We start from the raw sequence: 22,617 nt of genomic DNA, 5'->3' as shown, positions 1-22,617 counted from the left end.
CCGCCGCCCGCACCCGGAGCGAGCAACCCCCTACTGCGCGCGCAAAGGACGACGGGTCTTGGAGTTCTCTTTTCTTCTGATTGCCCCCCCCCCTTTGAACGTTTTACGTCGACGCCGTTCTCGCGAACTGTAACTCCCACAATGCCCCGCAATCAGGGAGGCGGGGAAGTGCCGATCCCGAAACCTGAAACCTTTTCTTTAAGGGCTCGCCGGGATTGAAAAGGGTGGGTGGGGGGGGGGGGAGAGAGAGAGAGAGAGGGAAAAAAAGTGCTGGAAAGCTGACATTGAAGTTTTGAGTTCTGCATGATAAAGGCCCCAGAGTCCGGATTAGATGGAAAAACTACGGAGGGTGGCAACAGTAATGCCATTTAAACAGTAAATTTGCCCACGGCTTTTTGGAAGGTAAACGAGCTTTGCCGAACTGTGAATGTTCTTAACTTAAGGGAAGGACATGGAAAAGTCTGCGATGTGTCCAGTAGAACTCTCTAGCAGTGATTTTTACACGGGCTGGACAGCCTATAAGTGTTGCCGGAGTAAAGGTGATATTCTATGCAGTTAGGCACGCTTATTAGTTCCAAAACGCGCCTAAATTATGCATTGGAAAAGGTTGGGTTTCCTTCCTAGAATCCCCAGTTCGACTATATTATAGAGGAGAGGATAGCAATTGGTCAACGGATAAATTATAGCCGCCTAGAGTGGTCGAGTAGACCAGATAGGCAGGGTATAAATCAAATAAATAAACAAATAAAACAAGTAAGATGGCAGTTTACAATGTTAAGCTTTGTATTTATTACTTGTAACATGATGGATTGTTTTTTTTTTAAAAGAAACAAATAAAAGAATCCTGAGTTCGAGGTAATACGGATTCACGCCACAGAGAGTATGAAACCTATGATGGATTTCATTTCAGAGCAGTAGGCTTTAGAACACCTATTCTACGTGCAGAGCACGTTCAATCTCTGCTATTTCGCGTGATGACAATTCATTCCGCAAAAATCGCTGTCGAACGAAAACGTTGTCATGCGATTTTAAAAAGCCCATAGAAACGCATTAAAACCCAATTAACGCGTTCCTATGGGCTTAAAACTCACAGTCCAGCGAAGATTCTCCATAGTGCGGCCATTTTCGCTGCATGTGCAGCGAGGAATCCATGCCAGAAAACAGCGGGCGGCCATGTTTTTCACCTGGCGGCCATTTCAAAACCGCTGATCAGCTGGCCGAAAATCGTCGCTTTGCGATGATCGGTTACCAAAACAGGGAATCGCAAAGCAAAATTCCCCCATAGGGAACATCTTCAACATAATGTGATTTCGTCGTCAAACGGAGCACTCATAAAGTGAGGCACCACTGTACTGTATGCAGGCAATGCTGGAAGATGAGGGTGTTTTTGTTATGACGTCTTACCTTTTGTACCTGTTTACAAGGCATGGGCATGGTTTCTTGTCACGAATAAATACATATTCTCTTTCTTCCCAGGAGTACTTTCAGCAGTAACAAGTACAAGAGAAATATCTGAAGGAGTAGCTATGGGCTCACACACTAAGCTGACCAAAAACCAACAGGTCCTGTCCTGGTGAATTGCATGGATTGGTTTTGGGACTACTGTACTGGCCAGCTATGCTAAATGAGCAGTAAACCTCATAGGATTCTGTGGGGTTAACTAAACTTGTGTATGCCAAGTCAATTTACACTTATGATTCCAATTTCCACAGAGAGTACTCAGAAGTAACTTGTAGCTCTCTTCTGTGGAACTCCTTGCCGCAGGATGTGGTGATGGTATCTGTCTTAAATGCCTTTAAAAGGGGATTGGACAGATTTCTGGAGGAAAAGCCCATCACAGGTTACAAGCCATGATGGGGATGTACAATCTCCAGGCTTAAAAGGAAGGTACCTCCAAATGCCAGATGCAGGGGAGGGGTATCAGAAAACAGGTCTCTAGTTGTCTCCTGTGCTCCTAGAGGCATCTGGTCGGGCCCCTGTGAGACAGGAAGCTAGACTAGATGGGGGCTTGGTCTGATCCAGTAGGTTCTTCTTAAGTTCTTATGTTTTTCTATGGGCACCCTGGGGCTGTGCTGCTTGTCCAAGGCCACACAGGCTGGCTTTACTCATAGGAAGCATAATGAGGTATCAAACTCCCAATCTCTGGCATCACAGTCAAATACCTAATTGACTGAGCTATCCCGGTACCTCTGTGGGGCTTACATAAGAATAAACATGCATATGATTATCGGTGCCCATCTTGCAGGCGGTTAAAGGACATCACTGCTATGCAGGACACTGCAGCATTAGTCCGTTTTTAGGACCAAAGAAATGATGTTTGTGTTACAAACACAGCACATTGATGTATTGATGGATTGGATTGATTGATTGGATTGGATTGGATTGGTGGTTATTTTTATTATGATCATTTGGAAGATCAGTTCAATGGTTTTGCTAAAATTGCTCAGAAAGAGTTAAGTTATGCCAATTGCCTTGGACTAAAAATGTTGTACCCAGTGCTCCTCAGTCACACATCGCTCTTTAAAAAAAATTTTTAACCTATCATGCCAATTCAGCATCCTTGCAGATTCTGAGGAAGGAAGTTAAAAACCATTCATCAATATTTTGAGAAACACTGATTCAGAGACATTTACGCTCAGTCTATCCAATTGTGCAACATTTACTTAGAAAAAACAAAGGACACATTTCCGAGGCAGCAACCCAAAGGATACAGTTATGAGTGCAGTCTTTGTACTTGAACTTCCAAACAGAAAGAAAGAAAAACACTATAGGTATATACAGAAACATCAGCTTCTGAAACACTTCTAGTGCTAAACACTAAAACAGAAATCACTTGTCTTACAAATCCCCACAGATGTAACATGGTTTTTCTTTGATTTATAGCTGAGGAGAGGTGCAAAGTGTGATCCTCCAAATATTGTCAGTTCTAGGCAACAAAGTTAATGAGAGGAATACTGCATATTATGGTCCAAAAACATCTGGAGGGGGATTCCCTTCTCACTGAAAACATGAGCATTTTGATACATCTTTCATGTACCTTAAATTCCATCCCAAGTAAACAGCTAGCTTCTCCCAAGTAGCTCTGGCTGGACCTCTAAAATAACAACAGTTCACAAAGGACAGGAAGTTGTCATTGAAGCTTCCCAGGGTCAAGTTCCCTGTATTACCAGGTGTGGTGCTGGTATGTTAATCCCATGAAACATGTCAGGGTCATATATATACCACTGAAAGCAAGTCCATCTCAAGAAGCTGGAGTTACAAAGCCATAGTTTTCATAATGGTTACTCTGCATTCTTCATTTTGGTAGAAGGTATGACTTTTATTGTTTTTATTCACTGATGCTATAGCTCTGTTAGTACGGACATAGCTATAACATCAGTGAATAACAATACAGTAATAATTTTTTTAAAGGTTAACAGAAGTTGTGGGTAGGAAAAAGCAGTCACTACTTCTTGTTTCTGTTGCCAGATTGAAGGATTGGATGGTTAAAATGAGTTCGAAGGATCAGATTATAGCTAAACTTCAAACTAATAAATTATCATGGTACAATTATATCCAATTAGACAGATGGACTAATGAATGGTTGAGGATTAGTGGCAAATGTAGAGAATGTACTAAGTATGAACAATTTCTATCATCACATGAAGACATGCAGAAGGATGCTTTGAAGAAGGGAGTAGTAACTAAAATTTACAACCTAATTTTGGATCAGGAGGAAAATGAGATTGAAATAGAATGATTAAAATCAATTTCGGAATATGATTTAAAGACAGAAGTTTGACAGAGGATTGGATAAAAATTTGGAAGATGAGAGTTCTAAGATCAATGTCGGTAAGAATAAAGGAGAATTTTTTAAAAATTAGTTTAAGGTAGCACATGACTCCAGTGAAATTGAGCATAATAAATTCAGACTATTCCAAGCCCTGTTGGAAATGTGACGAAGAATTTGGCATGCATTATATGTGGTAGGAGTGTAAATTGATTCAGAAATTTTGGAAACTGATTTTTAAGGAAATATGTGATATATTTGGAAAAGATACTGAATTTAACTCAAAAATTGCTTGGCTGTCAACTTTTGATAGGATAATCACTCAAAGGAATTGATTTCTAATTTTATGACAAGTGCTAGAATATTAATAGTTATATACTGGAAAGACAAACATATCAAGTTAGAAGATTGGTATAATAAAGTATGGGACATTATGTTAAATGACAGATTGACTACTGAACTAAAGATGAAAAGAGGGAAATAAGTTTGAATATTTTTATGCTATTTGGGGTAGATTTATTGAATTTGTATTAGTGAAAGGAAATGGGAAAGCCTCTAAGCAATGAGCAATACAATTTTGGAAAGGAAGTTTGTAATAAAAAAACTGTTCAATGGGGTCCCGGGGGTATGAGGTGCACGGTAGAACTTAGTGTATAGTAAGCACTATTTTTTGTATTTTTCTGATTGTTTTTGTTCCAAAAATAATAAAATAAAATAAAATAAAAAATAGAAATAGAAATGTTAAAACCAATAGCAATAACCCTAATAAAACACAGATGGCACCAACTAATCCCAGAGCAGATGGAGAAAAAAAGGGAGAGAAGAAGAGGAGGGGAAAGAAAAAATGGGGGAAGGTGGCCTGCTGGGGTTGGTGTGGAAAGCCTCTTTGAAAAGCAATGTCTTTAATTGCCTCACCCACAGGGAGGAGGCTAGGCGCAGCTCTCCAGAAGCTAGTTCCATAAAGTTGGGGCCACCACAAATAAGGCCCTATCTCCTGTAGATGATTTATGGGCCTCTGTCAGGCTAGCCACCAGGAGGAGCCTCAACTGGGATGAATGTCTTCCACTCATGAGTAATCTTCCTCACTGTACAATGATGGACTTTGAAATGACCTTCTAACTCTTCCCAGACTGATGGGCAGCAACAGTTTCTTCCCTATGATCATTGCTGATGTGTTTCCTCCTTGGCATTGTGTTAACACACACCTGAGTGCTCCAGACCTGCAAACTGCTAAAACTTTGGCTTTTATAGAGGTAGTGACACTTGTTGATGATCAATTACTCAAGGACATTTGGTTAGCAGCAGCTGGCTGCTACTTAGCCTCTTAATTCCTATGGAAGCACTAAGGGTGCACTTAGTTTTTCACACATGGTTTCTCCATTTTGTTTTTTTCTTGTAAAACACATCATGACATGGTGTAATATATCATATGTTGTTGTTCATCTGAGGTAGTATTTACCTAATTTTCAGACCTACTAAGGACCAGATGATTTTTATTATGGCCATTTAGGGTTTTCTAGGCAGAGTTCTCAGAAGTGGTTCACCATTCCCATCTATTGAAGGCGGTCTGGGACTGTGCAGTTTGCCCAAGGCCAATCAGGCTGGCTCTTCTCCCAGAAGGTACAGTGGGAAATCAAATTCCCAACCATGCAGAGGCATGCAGCCTCTCTGAGTGACATATATCACTTGCGATGTGCTGTTCTGCTATCGTTATGTGCCATCGAGTCACCTCCAACTCATGGCAACCCTTTGAAAGAGTGATCTCCAAAATGTTTTGTCCTTCACTGCTGCCCTTCCTAGTCTCAATCCCCTTCCGATTTCTTGGCTGCAGTCCCCATTTGGATAGATGATTGAACCAAGGCATACAATACCCCTAACTATTTCAGCTTGAACATCAGGCATTTCTCACACCATAAAAGGGGAAAGTCTTTGTTTTAACATCTTGGCCATTACTTTGCTTGCATGAGGAATTAAAGCAACGGTCCTATAGTTTTTGCACTCCTTTGGCATCTTCTTTCTTGGGGATCAGAACTTATATTGAGCATTTCCAGTCTGTGGACCATTGTTTTGTTCTGCTAAATCTCCAATGTTCCAGATAGCAACCATTGCACGCACACACACACACACACATCTTCTATCTTCTTCTTAAAGACCTTACCTCCAGGGAACATAGAGGCATGCTTAAGAAGCCATTCAACCATATGACTTCAAAGCACTTTGGAGTCAGTTGTAATCCTTGCAGCATTTACACTTGTTGTTATCCTTCCAGCAGTCCCGTCCGGTGAAAAGAAAAGGCAGGTGTGGTGGGTTTCCTGATCAAGAAGCTGGCATGAGGGTTGTTAACTTCCTTGCTCACAACAATGGCCACGGCTTAGATTGAGTTCACATGTATTATGCTATTGGCAGGGTGAAATAGTTTTCACTGAAACACTGTAACATTTTGCATCTTACTGCATTTCCTGTTTGACAGGGAGATGAACTCAGTCACACTTGAGGTCCCTGCCAGCTCTACAATTCTATTGGTATTTGACATTCCAGAGACATTACATTCTAATTTATTTTCCACAGGCTTTTGGGAGGTTAGCTGGTGTAGTGATCACCCTGCTTTGGCTCAGGTAGAAGATTATTGGCATGTGCCAATGAGAATGTGGCGTTCACCCTCATGCCCCTTGCTTGACCGTCAAGACTCAGAGCACACGAAGGCAAACAATCCCTCTTTTACACTGCTGCCACCAGGTGATCACTAAATCACCATTACTTCAGGAAAATGAAGATTCAGGTCCACACTTCAAAGTCTTTTAAATATAACTTTTGTTTATTGATTACAGAAATTGATAGTGATTCATGAATATCTTCTTTAGGTAAATTTATTATTAACAACAATCTTCTTATTTGAGAATACACTCCTAACTAATCACCTCTCAGATTTCCCCAAACTCACACTCTATCTCCTTCTCCACTCTCTCATGCTACTCATACTCTCTTCTCCTTGACTCTCTCCCTCCAGGCCTTCCCCTGCTGCTGTATCCAATCCTGCTGCAGTGGGTGATGTTTGGCCCCCCTTTGAGCATGTAAGTACAAAAGCACTCCTGACATGCTCTATTAAGTCCCAACCAATTAGAAAAGCAGCTGGTATTTTGTCTGAAACTGCTACCTGCCACTTTCCAGACCAATTCCCATAGTTATCTGAACTTCTGCCACTTTCAGCTCTACAGATTCTTTCCCAATTCCTTTTAAGGTCATAGTTCTGCCTGGAATTACATCATCCTGGGCTATCAAATCAGAATGTACTATAGAAATCTGAGATCCTGTTCCCTTATAGCAATGTATTTCTTTCCTCCCACTAATATCTCTTCACCAGCTTTTTTGAGAGGGGTATTATCATTTTTTATCTAAAAACACTGGATTATAGGGGCTACAGGAATGTCTTCTTGCTCAGTTTTTGTGGCTGCCATGGAGACAGAACCTTGGCCACGGTTTCCCTCAGAGGCCTCCATAGTGCCCAAGCAGTATACTTTCTTGTTCTGGCCATTATTCTCCACATTTTTAGTTGTTTTTTTTTTCTTTTTTGTACAATTGAATTGTAAATGACCAGGCTCGCCGCATTTGCAGCATCCGTAATTCCTTCTCTCATCCTGAGGAGATTTGGTAAACTATTCCTCAGAGTTCATTTGGTTCTGAGGACTAGGCCATACCAATTTAGCTGAGGCACCACTCTGGCCTTCATTTCCTGTTGTTTTGCTAAGGTAATTTTTATTAAAAGGCTTCTTATTGTCGTCCCAATTCTGCTTGTTAAAATTTACCTCAGATTTCATTTGGGTCTGAGAACTAGGCCATGCTAATCTTTTCATTTCTAATTGAAATTTCATTTGTTTTAACTCCAGCTCCATTTGTCTTTTTTCCTGCTCAAATGCCATTTGTCTGACATCTTGCTCAGCTTTTCCTATCTTTTCTAATTTCATGGTTCTTTCTTTGATCGCTAATTCTTTCAATTTAAATTCCTGTTGTGATTTCCATCTTAGAAAATTGTGAAAGCTTAGGATACTTGGTCTTTCAGAGGCATTTTTCTCTGTCTCTAACTGCTCTCCTAAAGTTAAAGGGTCTCTATTTCCCTCCATTTCCTGACGTACCAAACTTTGTAGCTCTTGAGATTCAGTCTTCATTATTACTGGTCTTTTAGTTCCTTTGGGAGGCATATTTATCTCAGTGACATTTTCTAGAGTGTGTTTCTACTGATTTTATAATGGACCTGTCTTTTTTTCTTTTACTTCCAGTCACTTAAATGATTTCTATTTCAAGCAAAGGCTTTTTCTCCTCTTCCCTTAGATCTACTCTGACCCTTTTTTCCACAAGTGCTCTCTAAATTCTTAGAGCCTTGAGCCTTAAGCTAGCCCACTGGGTCTTCAAATCTTGAGGTAAAAAACAGGAATTTTCTTTCAGAGTCATTCCCATCTTAGACTCCCCCCAGATCTGAGTTCAGAAGCCCCCACCACTAAACTTTTCCCAAAAGCTCTAGTGAGGAATCAAATTTCTTTGCCAGAGACCTCTGTCTAAAAGGTACCCTTGACTCAAGAGAAATTCTTTTTAAACTCAGGCTTGACTGGATTTCTTCGTATCCAAACTCAGGCTTCACTGGATTCCTTCATATCCCACTGGCTGGATACCAATTGTGGCATTCGCCCCTCGTGCCCCTTGCCTGACCGTCCAGACACAGAGCACACAAAGGCAAACTACTACTCCTTTTCACCCCGCTGCCACTAGTTGATCACTAATTCAACTTTAATTATGGAAGGATGAAGATGGAGGTGCAAACTCCACTGTCTTTTAAATAAAACTTTTTAATTGATTACAGATGTTATTATTAATCATAGGTAACTTCTATTATCATTAATCACAAACTTCTATTTGTTATTACAGTTCTTATTCTCTTTTCACTCTAATCACCTCAGATCCCCCAAATACCACACTCTATCTCCTTCTCCACTCTCTCACTCTCCCTGACTCTGACTGACTGACTCTTACTTACTGACTCCCTCTCTGACTCCACCTCTTTATTACATATCTCTCGGCTCCACCTCTCAGCAACATGAATATGCATGAACAATTAACATAACAAGCATGAACCATTGACATAATAAAGGGGAACGCTACAAAGAGCTGTTGGGAGGCAGAGCCAGAGAAACTAGAAGGGAGGGGTGAGTCAAAGTCTTGAGTTCAGTCAGAGAGACTGAGAAGAGGGAAAGAGTTTAGGGGTTTGAAACAAAGAGTGTTTAAGGAGTGATTAGTCAGAGTGTGGCCTGTATTAATTAAGATAGAAGAAGTTAAAGTAAAATACTGAAGCTTTATAAGAACCTGCTTAAAAACTATTCCTAAAACAACTTGTAATCAATAAACCTGTGTCTGTTTAAAAGTTCAGTAATGAATGGACCTCAGTATTTCATAAGAAATATAGGTTGATAAAGAGATCAACTGATGGCAGTGTGTTAAAGGGCATGTTGGGATACCTTTGTGAGTTCTGTGTTTGGTGAAACAAACAGGGGCCACAGGGCAAACGCCACAGCTGGGCACTGCTTTGAGAAAAGGAGGGGGGCTAGAATAAATTATTAAAGATTCTGCTATTTATTTTTATTTTTATTATTGAACTGATGGCTCCTGTTATTGAACTGATGGCTCCTGTGAATCTTAAACTTCTAGGACAATGTTTCAGACCATGAGAGGGAAATACTTCAAAATGTATTTGTTCCTGATACACCCACTGAGATTTATGTCCTACTAAATTAAATTAGTCTTATACCTCAGTAAATCTGCATAGGAAATTGATATATTTGTCCTTATCGGAAAGCATAGACTGGCAGAGTTACTTTCTTAGACAATGACTCCCAGAATTTCCAAGAATCCAGATTCTGATTCCAGAGTGTATGTGAAGGGATTCTTTAATTAGCTACAGATCTGCCACTTTCACTGACATCATTCCCACTATACTGGTGTAACTAGTATTTCTTCACCAATGGATACTGGCCATTGGTGAAAAACTAATGCAACAATCAATGGTTTTGATTTGCAAAGTATGAAAAAAAAATCTATATTAATTAGCATATTGTGCAGATTTATACACAGTGCAATCTGACCTAATTTGCATGATATGCTAATTAGGCTGCCCATATTAGGAAGAGTGGAAGATAGCAACCCTATTTTGAGGCAAACGGGGTGGAAAAGAAATGTAGGAACAAAATAAAGAGACCGCCCCCCCCCCCATGAAATTAGCAGCATGTCCCTACTCCACTGATCCAAATTTGCATTGTCCGAAGGACTGGGGAAAGGGGCAGAGTATTAGATCTTCCCTACCCCCACATCAAGGTCTTGCCTCTCCACCAAGAGACCAGCTACTTATGTTTGTAAGAAGCCATTGCCGCAACTGCAAATTGTATGACCAGCATCTCATCTACTTTTGTGGGGAAAGGAGTAGCTTACTTTGTGCGTTGCCTTGATGCAATTGTGTAACCAAGCAATCTCTTTGCCGCTATGATGCAATATTGACAGAGCTATATTCATCATCCGTTAACCTGTGCTCTCCTAGTTTTACCATTAGGAAAAGGTAATTAAGACTGTTTATCATAGTGTTTACACAATGTAATTTAAGCAGTTATGAAGCAGCCCCAACTCTGCATCTGTCCCATATTCCATGGCCCGCAAAACCAGCCAGCTTAGCTTCCTCCCCGGTATATAGCAGGACTGCAGGTGCAGACTGATAGGCTTTTAGGTGAGGACAAAACTGATGAGCCCTTATTGGACATTTGGCAACCACTTATTTTTCGTCATGAATGACAGGCCATAAGATTTATTTATCTATTCCATTTTTATATAAATGTGTGTGTGTATGTGTGTGTGTGTGTGTACACACACATACTGCCCCATTAGTGCATAGCACTATTCTGGGTGGTTAACAACAGAATAATAAAACATCTAAATAAATGAATCAAATAAAATCAAACACCACTTATAATAGAAGAGGCGTGTTCTCTGAATGCAGGAGCAGAGAAGGAGGCATAAGGCCACAAGATGTTTAGAAAGAGGAGGCAACCTCTCTTAGCTGGATGGAACTGTGGGACCATAAATATGTGGTTTTCATGTACCAAACTACAAAATAAAAGAAGTTGCAATCTCTCTCTCTCTCTCTCTCTCTCTCTGCCTCTCTTTTGTTCATTGTACCATACAGAAAAATACCCAGTATGGTATGAAGAAGAAATCTGACCTGCATTTGAAATTAGACTGTAACCTTCACAATGTTTCCTCCCCCACTTCTTTTTTTGGTTGCTTGGTGCTGTAATCATACAGCTGGATTAGGCATGCTTATATCGTTTTTCACAGATGCACAATTAAAAACCCAAGTGTTTGCAACTGAAAAGACAGACCTGCATTAGGAAGAAGGTAAATTAAAATAGATGTAGAATGTATTCTGCATGTATTCTAAAGCTGCTCTTTACTGTAAGGAGCATCATAGCTATATTTAGCAATGAATCTTGTCTCGTGCGAATTCCCAGGTACTGTGATTGGAGCCATGCCCTAGGTCATTTCAATCCCTGAGAGAGGAAGTACAAGAAGCAATGTTTGCTCTTCATTCAACATGCAGTAATACACAGTTTTGTTGATACCATGTAAGAAGATGAAGAATGTTCATTGCACACAAATGCAGTTTTTAGCCTGATGGATTGCAGATCAAAAGGTTAAAGAGAGAATTTATTAAGAATGAGCAGTGACAATTTAAATAAATCAGATGTTTTTGCCGAAGATTGCGCTGTGATTTTCTCCAATTATTCCTGACATTTCACCCATTCATATCGTGATGAGAGTTAATAATGCAAAGAGGGGAAGAAAGACTCTTGTCTCCTTGTTTATTCATTGTTCTCAAGGAGCTAAGCTGTTTATAAAGAGATGTTATTTGTTATTTAAATCACTTTTACTGAAGTTGTTTATTTCCTTCTTTGAGTTTCTAAAAATATTGCTTCCAACAATTACAGTGCCTTTTTGAAATGTCTACTCAATTCACAGTGTTTTGTGTTGGAATTCTTTGTTAAATGGGCCCAGGTGTTGATGAATTAAACAATCTAGAGTGAACTGAAACCAGTAGAGGCTCCAAAATGGGGTAGGATGTGGAGACAGAAAGAAATGGGTTGTTAAAACTCATGGAGAAGCTATTTGGTATAATTTTTAACAGTACATTTCCACAGACACTGCAAGTAAGCCCTATCACACTCGACAGGATTTGCTTCCAAGTCACATTTATAGGATTATGTTCTAAATTATATGCATAAAACACAGTTTAAAAATTAATCATAGAATCATGCAATTGCAAAGCTGGAAGGAACCTCAGCTCCTTGCAAAAGCAGAAAATCCACTGCTAAAGCAACGGTGAAAAGTGGTCATCTAACCTCTGCTGAAAACCCTCCAGTATAGGAGAATCCACCAACTCCTGAAGCAATCAATTCTACTGTTGAAAAGCTTTAACTGTCAGGAAGTTCCTCCTAATGTTTAGTCAAAATGGCCTCTCTTGTAATTTGGATCCATTACTTTGACTCCTGCCTTCTGGAGCTAGACAAAAACAAAAGCAAACAAAACAAAACAAAAACCTTGTTGCATCTTCCATATGCTGGCTCATCAAATAATTGAAGATGACTATCATGTCACATTTGACCAAACTCCGGGAAGCAGTGGAAGACAGGAGGGCCTGGCATCCTCTGGTCCATGGGATCATGAAGAGTTGGACACAGTTTAATGACACAACAACAACAACAATCATGTCACCTCTGTCTTTTCCCTTGGCTGAACGTGTCTGATTCTCTGAATCATACTTCATAAGGCTTAGTTTCCAGAACTTTTATCATCCTGGTCACTCTCCTCAAGACATGTTCCAGCTTGTAAACATTGTTTTTAAATGGGGGTGCCAAGAATTGGCAAGAGTATTCCAGATAAGGCATGGACAAAACAGAGCGGAGTGGTACTATTAATTCCCTTGATCTGGACAATATACTTTTGTTAATGCAGCCTGGTATAGTATTTCGTTTGGATTTGAGTTTTTTGCTGCTATGTCACATTGTTAACCCATTTTTAGGCTGTGGTCTACTAAGACTCCTAGCTCCTTTTTACAAGTGCTACTTTGGAACCAACTGCCTGCTATCCTGAATTTGTATACACTTCTCCCTTCAACAGCGCTGGAACACCATGTAGTTCAAAATCCATGTATAACTCTTATGCCCCTCAAAATATATCTACAAAGTATAAAGAGTTGATCCACACATATACCTCCCCTAACCTGCATCAGCCTCCTGACATGCACCAATACCATCTCCAGCTGCCATGACAGGAGAGGAAGCCAACTGGGCCACTACCATCAGACCAAGGGCTGCCACATTGCTAACAACATGGCCCTAGGTAAGCCTGAGACCCACCTTTCTCAGGCTACTTCCTGGAGACAAATAATTGCACTTGATTGATTGATTGATTGATTGATTGATTGATTGATTGATTGATTGATTGATTGATTGATTGATTGATTGGAGGTGGAACTGTGAATAGCAAAAACCATGCTACTCAGATCCATGTATCTCGTTTTGCCACCTAACTGCAGGACTACGTTTTTTCTTGTTGAAACTTAATTTTGTTAGGTCCAGTTCTCCAATCTATCAAGTTTCTCTTAAATTCTGATTCTGTTTTATTAGCTGTCACCTCAAGGTTTGTGCCCTCTGCAAACTTGATCAGCATTGCTTCCACACCATCATCCAAGTAATTTATAAAAATATCGAATAACAGTGGACCTAAAACAGAAACCTGCGGTATCCCATTTGCCACTTCTCTTCAGGATGACAAGGAATCATTGATAAGTGTTCTTTGTATACTGCCTATCAACCAGCTACAAATCCATATACTGTAACAGTAACACACTTTTGTTCACATATGCTCACAGGAATATCACGGGGGACTTTGTCAAAAGGCTTACTAAAATCAATATACACTATGTCCACAACATTCTCCTCATCTATCAGGTTCCTATTCTATTTTATTTTGTAGATTTCAATTTTGTTCTATGGTAAGTGATAATATGAAGGAGAAGGAGAATACAAGAATAGCTGATATCCTGGGAAAAGTAAACAGAAAAATACAATCCCTGACCTCTTGAGCAAGAGCTGAAAGAAGCTGTCATCTGAAATTCTAGAGAGTTGCCAAGAACTGGTATAGATAATATTGAGCTACATGGACCAATGGTCTGACTCATTACCACTTACCCTCTTCTAGTCACAGCGTGGGATGGGCAAAATGCAGCCTTCACATTTTAAGATCATAAGCAGAGGCCTTCCTCTTGGTCCCAACACCTTCACAGGTGTTGATGGGTACACGGGAGAGGACCTTCTCTGTTGCTGCTCCCAAACTCTGGAAGTCCCTCCCACAGAAAGCTGGCCTGGCCCCATCTTCGTTGTCCTTCTGCAAGCAGGCAAAGACCTTTTTCTTCAGACAAGCTTTCCCTTAGCAACAGGCTGCCTGGGTGAGGTTTTTAAATAGATTGTTGTATCTCACCACTTTGCTTGTGTTTCTGGTGTTGCTTTTGTTTACTGTTTTTTAAGTGTGGTATTTGTTCGATCCATTTTAGTATTTTCTGTTTTAAGCTTTAAATATTGTCTTTTAAAGATGTAAGCCACCTGGGTCCTTTTTAAGGAAAAAGGTGGGTTAAAAATATATGAAATAACTAAATATTACACTGCAGCTCCCAGTAGTATTCCCTTTGCTCGCTAGGTTTGATGGGAACTGCAGTTCAACAGCATCTGGAGGTTTGCATTTTCTCCACCCCTGTCCTAATGGGACAAGACAAAGAAGCTCTGACCAAATTATTCCTCATTGTTACAGAGCCTCAGAGAGATTATTGTCATTAAAACCACATTAATAATCCAACTATTGTCAATGCAGCATAATTAACAATAATTTACCTACCACTTTTAGGTGCAGATTGCTTTATTTTCCTTGGCCACAATCCACCAGAGAATTATGTGTGCTTAAGCTCATTGATCTCAAAGCATGTAGTCATTTTGTTCTAGCTGAATTATGAAGGCCACTTATGAATATGAGATGGTTTAGCAGGGCCTGAGGGTGTTCCCACTATCCAGCCCAAGGGGGTTGTTTTACATACAGAATTGCCAGCATACAGCCAACTTGATCCTCTCATTAATTCTGCATTATACCACCAAACCTCTCAATTGTCCCTATTCATGAAGGATAGTTCCTCTTTTCTGGTGTCTCTTTCTAATATCCCTTGTTTGTCTCCATTCTTTGCCTTTTGCAGAAAATACTGTATCTTTAAAAGCAAATGCTCAGAGTTTGACACTCTCACAAAAGTCTGCAGAAATTGAGTACATGAAACTGGAAGTCCATGTTACACACATGTAATAAAATGCCAATAGCAGCTGTTCCAGGGAGAGCTTCTCAGGAGGGCTCATAGCTTCTGGGTACATGGAAATGATATACAAAATATGATCACTGTAGGCAATTAAAATAAACATGTTGCAATTCTTCTATGCAAAACAGATTTAGCAGGAAGCAGCAGGAAAGTGGCAAAAAAGAGGGGGGTTCTTAATATATCCCTTACCTGGCTTTTACCTGGAACATCTTGCAGAGATAGAACGAGAGTGTGTGCATATTCAGGTGGTTCTGACTATTCATGAGAGAGCAAGTCTTCAGTGCTGGGAACTCCTCCTCGCACTGTTTCCTGTACTGACCAATATGTAGCAAATGACTTTTTGGGATTTGGAACTAGCCTTCTCTAATTCTTCACTAGTTCTGTCATCTGTTGTACGCATTTCTGTTTAGGTTGGCTTTCACTGGAAAATGGTGTTATGAATAGGTAATAAAATTAGTAATAATAGACAATAATGGAATTAAGATAAGGCCTGGCCAATGGAAGGCAAAGGTGCCTGGACTGTGCAAAGCAAGTGTCCAAAGGGCAGAGTGCTCCATGTAGAGAAAAAAAAACCTGTAAATAGGTGTTTGAACTATCAGATCAGCAGAAGAGGAACTGATAAGCCACAGAATCAACAGGAATCATAGGAAAACAATTATAACAGATGTGATCTGGAAGCAATGAGAAAGCACTTCAAGCAGAGAACCCCAAAGCTACAAAAACATGAAAAAATGAGGTGTTTATTGGGAAAGACACCCATATAAAAGGCATGCCAATCTTGCTCACACATCCCTTTGTTTGCCCTGGTCAGCCAGCAGTAGGGGATGAAAGTATGAGTGTGTGTACACAAATGTATTAATTTACTAAGTACTCAGAATTAAATTAGATACTGTACATAGCACTAAAAATCCAATTGGTCTCTGTGGCATTTCTCTCTCTCTGATATACCAGCTTATAAGCAGCTGTGAAGAATCTTTAGGAATTTGTAATGACAGTTGTTGCTGTTGTTATGTGCCATCAAGTCCAAACTGACACACAGTGATGCTAATAGGCCTTTCAAGGTAAATGAGATAATTAAAGAGTGCTTTTTTTCAGCTCTACTGCCCCCCATGAGTTTCCATGGCTGAGTAAGGATTCAGACCTAGCCCCCCTGAGTCTTATCCCATCATTCTGTCTACTGCACCACTCTCGGTATTGAACAACATTTGTAGGCTGCTTGCATTCCATGCATCCTTTATGTGCCTCTTTATTTGATTTTTTTTATCTGCAGTTTGTATTTTGGCATATTTTGGCTGTTTTTTAAAATAATTTTTACTCTATCTTACTATTTTGAAATTCTGTGATATAATAAACTCTTTTAAATATGTTAGGCACTTGTACATTTTGCAAGAAAGATGAGCACAAATTCACCCTTCTCTGTTAATTTACTCACTAAACAAAAAAAAACTATAGTGGTGACTTTGTTGATATTATATTATCAATATGTATGTGTAGCATAAATAATGTACATGATAATAATGTCACAGGACGATTTCACCATTAGTAAGTAATAAATTCAAAGCTTGTCAAAGTTATTTTTGGAATACAACCTGCAAAATCCTTCAGTGCTGACTGAGGGTTTCTGGGAGCTGTGATCCAAAATACTGTATAACTTTCCAAGCCTTTCCTCAACTTCGCAGGATGTTCTTACCAAGAATCACACATACATTAATGCCTGCACTGGCAGACTAGATACCCAAGTCTCTCTATCAGCCACCTTGACCCAAGCTCCATCCCCAAATGTACTGCTCGAAACAATTCTGCATTGTACTTGAGGAAGGGACTGCAATTATCAAAAGCATGTGTCAATAAATAAATAAATCTCTAAGAAACACAGCTTTCCTGGAAATTCCTGCTGAAGGCAAGGGTGAAAGTGAGGCACAGAACATCATATTCAATACTGCACCCAGGCAAGATCACTTCACACACAGAAAGGGACTCTATTAATGTTTAAGCACATTTTGCCCTTAGGTTCACTTTAAAAAACACTCAAGAGTATTCATGTGATTGTGTGTGTAAGGTGGGGTGGGGAAGAGGGGAAAAGAGATTTTGCTTCTTTTGCAGAAAAAAGCTCCCACAAGTCCACAGGCACCATGCCATAGGTTTCAATGTTTAAAGACTGGGTTAAGTGAGCAATCCTTACATTCTTCTTTTAAAAAGAACAGATGTAAATATAATTATAAAGCAATTCATAATTGAGTGGTGGTACAACGATCATGCTTAGGGAGCAAGAGCACTACTCTACCACCACCCAGTTAAGATTATCTTTGTGCACCTATCCTTTTTTTTAGTCTTAAAAATAACTTTCAGCTCTGCTCTCTTGTGCCTTGTTTTTCAATGAATAGCTGAGGTTGGAATATGATCCAGTGTGTTACGTACAGTCAGATAAATGTTCCAAGTAATTTTTAAAATTTAAAATATTTTTACTCTGCCTTTCGCCTAAAAAGGGACACTAAGTGGCTTACATCAGTAAAAACACAATATTGAAAGCTAAAAACAGTAAATTATTCAACCATTTTGAAATAATTAAGTAACGTTTATATTAAAAATTAAAGATTAAAACAGATTTAGAAACAACGAAAATACAAACCATCCCATTAAAAAACTTCTCTTAGACAGCCAGTCCCTAAAGAGAAGCCTGCCTGAAGGAAAGGTCTTGGTGGATCTCCTGGGAGGGAGTTCCAGAGTCTGGGAGCAAGGACAGACAGAGAAGGTCCTCTCCCCTGTCGCCACCAAACACACCTGGAAGGACAGAGAAAGGCCTCCCCAATTATCTTAACACCCGGGCAGGCTCATAATGGGAGAGGCGGTCCTTGAGATAGCTCGGACCCAGGCCATTTAAAGCTTTATAAGTGAAAAACCGCTGTTTGAACTATGCCCAGAAATGCATTAGCAGCCAGTGGAGCTGCTGTAACTAATGGGTGTTGTGATCCCTGTAACTAGTCCTCGTTAACAATCTAGCTGCAGGCTTTTGGACCCACGGAACAGTTTCCAAAGCCAGGGTCTGAAGGGTTACAGTAATTCAACCGGGGTGTAACTAAGGCATGTGCGCTCGGCCAGATGACCTCTCCATGAACACTAAGTATGACGAATTTATTTATTTCTTTATTTCAAAAGACCCTTCAGCTGGCGCCTTTTGGACCAAGCGTACATTCGTACTCCAACCTCCCTCCCGCTTCTGGTTGCTGGCAGCACTGCATGGAAAACCACGTTTCCCGGCAAGCCTTTACATCCTGGTTACCGTCCACCCGAATGAGTCGATGGTGCGTTGCATTCTGGGTCTCGTAGTCTTTACGAGGGACACCGGCTCTTAGGCCGCGAGCGAAGGTGACTGGAGCCGGCTTGGCGAAGTCAGGGAGTTGTCGTGGCAGAAACGTTGCCGGTTCCAAGACCACATTTCCTCGGGAAGGAAAAGGGAGGCGGCGGAGGGAGGGGAGGGTTTAGGGGTGCGTGTTTGTGTGCAGCGGAAGCCTCGGCGAGATGACGGCGCCCGTGTCGCCCTTGGTTACGGGGCGCTGCCTTTTGAGGGCAGCCCGTCGGCGCTTCGGTCCCCTGCTCGCCGGCTGCTCTGAGGCCGGCCCTCCGCGGAAAGGTTAGTGGCTTTGGTCAGGGGCTCGCCCGCACTCGGAAGGGGCGGCTGGCGCCCCAAGTGAGCTCCGGCTCCCTCACGGGAACAGCTTCCTCCAAGCTAATCTGTCCAAAAGAGGAGCTCCCTTGGCTTCCTTCAGCTCCCGCGTTGGTGAGTGGCAGGAGCCCCAAAGAGGGTGAGCCGCCTTCAGGGACGGAGAATGGCTCCTTTTCCTGCCCCCGAGTCTAAGGGATAAAAGACCTGGAGAGCCGTCGTGAGTCCCATCCTCAGAGAACAGGGGAAAACAGCCTTAAAATCGGTGGTCTTGGACTGGTGATGTGTATTAAAGTAGCCTCGCAGGCTGCTCAGAGGGGGAATGGCCACGTTGTTTTGGCAGGCTGTGTTGGCAAGAAAAAAAAGGGGGGGGCTAGATACTAATAATATAAAGAGGCAACATCAAAAGAAACAAAACAAAACCAGGACAAAAACATGTGGCACCTGAAAGACTAACTGTTAGATTTCAGTGTGAGCTTTTCTGGATCATGTCCACTTTTGTCCTTTTTTTCCTATTTTATTTATTTATTTATTTATTTATTTGATTTGATTTTTATCCCGCCCCTCTAGACCATGTCTACTCAGGGTGTCTTTAGATTTTGCCTGATATGCTTGCACAGACTAACGTGGCTACCTCTTCTAAAATTATTAACATAAAAAGACTGTGCTTTCTTCCCACCACCACCTCCTTGTTTAAAAAGTTTCAACCTCCAATGTCAAGTTCAAATATTGTGTTCCTAGTTGCAGTTTTTGTATTAAGTTCAGGATCAATAACAGCCAAGAGGGAATTGTTTCTTTCAGCAAAAGCAGGAAGGACTCAATCACCATTGTGCCCCCAAATCCTACTGTAGAAACCTGAGATTTTTGTCCATAGCCAGTTTTCAGACAGCATAGAAAGCTCTGGCAGGCAGACAAGGGAATAAAGTTTTGTCATGTTGTACTAGCACAATTCTGGCTTTAGCCAATAGCCCTGTAAACTACTAAATTTTGTACATGGATTTTAAAAAATACTGTAATCCTAGTCCTTACAGTGCAAAACACTGGAAGACAGACCTCTGTCTTGAGAGTTTTACTGAAGCCATCCAAATCCACCAGTCAGTATCTAGTGCAAAAGCCAGTCGTGGAATTAAAGGATACAGAGCCACTGAGCCTAAGCCCTAGGGTATCAACGCTGAGCTTTTTTGCAGTCACCTTAAGCCTTAAGAAACCATCGTCTTTCAGAGCCCTACCAAAGATTTGTATATAGCTGTTAAAAAGCCAGTTTTGTTGCCACTCTATCAGCTGCTGTTTGAATTAAAATTCAATTCATAATGTACTTCAGCCCTTCTGTTTGAAGGTTATAGCACTGACTTGAGAGCATGACCTTCCTGAATATGAATTTTCCATTATAGTTATTAGCCTATATGTAGAGAATTCTTATGATGGCCATAACAAAGGGCAGGAGTATTTAATGGGATATATTGATTAATATGGCAAGTAATAGTACATTAGCACTATGGGATGGTGCATAAGTTAAAACAATAAGGCCTGTCACGCAGTGATTAAACTGCACAAGCTTCTCTTTACAACCCAAGTTCAATCCTGATGAGTTTGGTAGCCAGCTGAAGATTGGTACCCACCTCATGGGTGTGTGTGTGTGTGTGAGATGGTGATGTTCCTTGCATAATTATGTTGTGAACCACCCAGAGAGTGGCTCTAACACTATGAGTCAAAACAATAATAATATTGTACATAGAAAATAGCTTCCATTGACCTAAATAAAATACACTTCAGGGGGCAGCTTTTATTGAAAGAAGAATGCAAACTTAATCTTTTTGAAGAGAAACAAATCACTTTTAAGGTACAAAAATAAATTCATATTCCATATTGATCCCTTAAGTATTGCTCAGAATGAAAAGAACAAGAGCAGCACATAACTACGGCTTTACTAGTGTATTCCATATGCCAGTTTAATTTCCTGTGGAGGATAAAGCTACTATTCCCACCCTTACCCAAGCCTGGTCATATAAGATGAGGAATCATTTGCTTTAACATTCATAAAAATTGAATATAAAAGCAAGAAGACTTTAACTGGCAATTCAAATTATTTGAATGGCCAGCTTTAATCTCTCTCTTTTCTTTCTTTTTTCCCCTTTTTTTGTAACCTTTTAGATAGCAACTGACCTTAACATAGGTGCTGCTTAGGTAAAGATCATGCATGAACTTTTGAGGAATGATCCTATATGTATCTACTTGAAAGTTGTTGTTTTCTCGTTAAGTCGTGTCCAATTCTTTGTGACCACATGAACTAGAGCATGGCAGGCCCTCCTGTTTTCCACTGCCTCCTGGAATTGGGTCAAATTCATGTTGGTAGCTTTGATGACACTGTCCAACCATCTCGTCCTCTGATGTCCCCTTCTCCTCTTGCCTTCATGCTTTCCCAACATCAGGGTCTTTTCCAGAGAGTCTTCACTTTGCATGAGATGGCCAAAGTATTGGAGCCTCAGCTTCAGGATCTGTCCTTCCAGTGAGCACTCAGGGTTGATGTCCTTCAAAATAGATAAGTTTGTTCTCTTTGCAGTCCAGGGGACTTTCTAGAGTCTCCTCCAGCACCACAATTCAGAAGCATCAATTCTTCAGTGGTCAGCATGCTTTATGGTCCAGCTCTCACTTCCATACATCGCTACTGGAAAAATCACAGCTTTGACAATGCGGACGTTTGTTCGGCAAGGTGATGTCTCTGCTTTTTAAGATGCTGTCTAGGTTTGTCATTGCTTTCCTCCCAAGAAGCTGGTGTCTTTTAATTTCTTGGCTGTTGTCACCATCTGCAGTGATCATGGAGCCCAAGAAAGTAAAATCTGTCACTACCTTCATATCTTCCCCTTCTATTTGCCAGGAGGTGACAGGACCAGTAGTCATGATCTTAGTTTTTTTGATGTTGAGCTTCAGACCATTTTTTGCGCTCTCCTCTTTCACCCTCATTAAGAGGTTCTTTAATTCCTCCTCACTTTCTGCCATTAAAGTGGTATCATCTGCATATCTGAGGTTGTTATTGCTTCCAGCAATCTTAATTCTGGCTTGGGATTCATCCAGTCCAGCCTTTCACATGATGTATTCTGCATATAAGTGAAATAAGCAGGGGGACAATATACAGCCTTGTCATGCTCCTTTCCCAATTTTGAACCAATCAGTTGTTCCATATCCAGGTCTAACTGTTGCTTCCTGTCCCACATATAGCTTTCTCAGGAGACAGATAAGGTGGTCAAGCACTCCCATTTCTTTAAGAACTTGTCATAGTTTGCTGTGGTCCACACAGTCAAACGCTTTTGCATAGTCAATGAAGTAGAAGTAGATGTTCTTCTGGAACTCTCTGGCTTTCTCCATAATCCAGGGCATGTAAGCAATTTGGTCTCTAGCTCCTCTGCCCCTTTGGAATCCAGCTTGTATTTCTGGGAGTTCTCGGTCCACATACTGCTGAAGCCTACCTTGTAGGATTTTGAGCATAACCTTGCTAGCGTGCGAAATGAGTGCAATTGTACGGTAGTTGGAGCATTCTTTGGCACTGCCCTTCTTTGGGATTGGGATGTACACTATCTTTTCCAATCCTCTGGCCACTGCTGAGTTTTCCAAACTTGCTGGCATATTGAGTGTAGCACCTTGAAAGTAAGCCTACTGAATTCAGTGAGTTTTATGTCTAGGTAAGTGGTATAGAATTGGACACTTGTACTGTCATACCTTTATTTAAGATTGTACAGTTTAGGCAGA

At 40.7% G+C, this 22,617-nt stretch overlaps 1 protein-coding gene and 1 long non-coding RNA gene across 5 annotated transcripts in view; both read left to right on the top strand.

Annotated features, from left to right (window-relative positions):
• The first annotated feature begins 238 nt into the window (after positions 1 to 238).
• LOC110083156 (uncharacterized) lies at positions 239 to 16,605 on the top strand. 2 transcript variants are annotated; one of them, XR_002301237.3, is made up of 3 exons: positions 239 to 402; positions 6,777 to 6,840; positions 11,311 to 16,605. It is a non-coding gene; the product is annotated as an uncharacterized LOC110083156 (long non-coding RNA). The 2 variants fall into 2 exon arrangements; XR_013541620.1 differs by lacking the exon at positions 11,311 to 16,605 and having other exon boundaries at positions 250 to 402; positions 1,477 to 10,934.
• Positions 16,606 to 18,526: 1,921 nt separating this feature from the next.
• The window catches only part of AFG1L (AFG1 like ATPase), an 81,865-nt gene continuing 77,774 nt past the window's right edge, over positions 18,527 to 22,617 (top strand). The window contains exon 1 of one of the 3 annotated variants that reach the window (XM_072998132.2): positions 18,527 to 18,578. Coding sequence is in view for 2 of the 3 variants with exons in the window: in XM_020801349.3 (XP_020657008.3) it covers positions 18,732 to 18,843 (112 nt within the window). In the remaining variant the exon portion in view is untranslated. Of the gene's footprint in view, positions 18,579 to 18,681; positions 18,844 to 19,242; positions 21,584 to 22,617 lie in introns of those variants that run through there. The other 2 variants (XM_020801349.3, XM_072998126.2) reach the window with 2 other exon arrangements.

Source organism: Pogona vitticeps, chromosome 1 (assembly GCF_051106095.1).
Source record: "Pogona vitticeps strain Pit_001003342236 chromosome 1, PviZW2.1, whole genome shotgun sequence".
NCBI classification, from domain to species: Eukaryota; Metazoa; Chordata; class Lepidosauria; order Squamata; family Agamidae; genus Pogona; species Pogona vitticeps.
The sequence above is the reverse complement of the archived record's forward strand: the minus strand, read 5'-3'. Positions and strand labels throughout refer to the sequence as shown.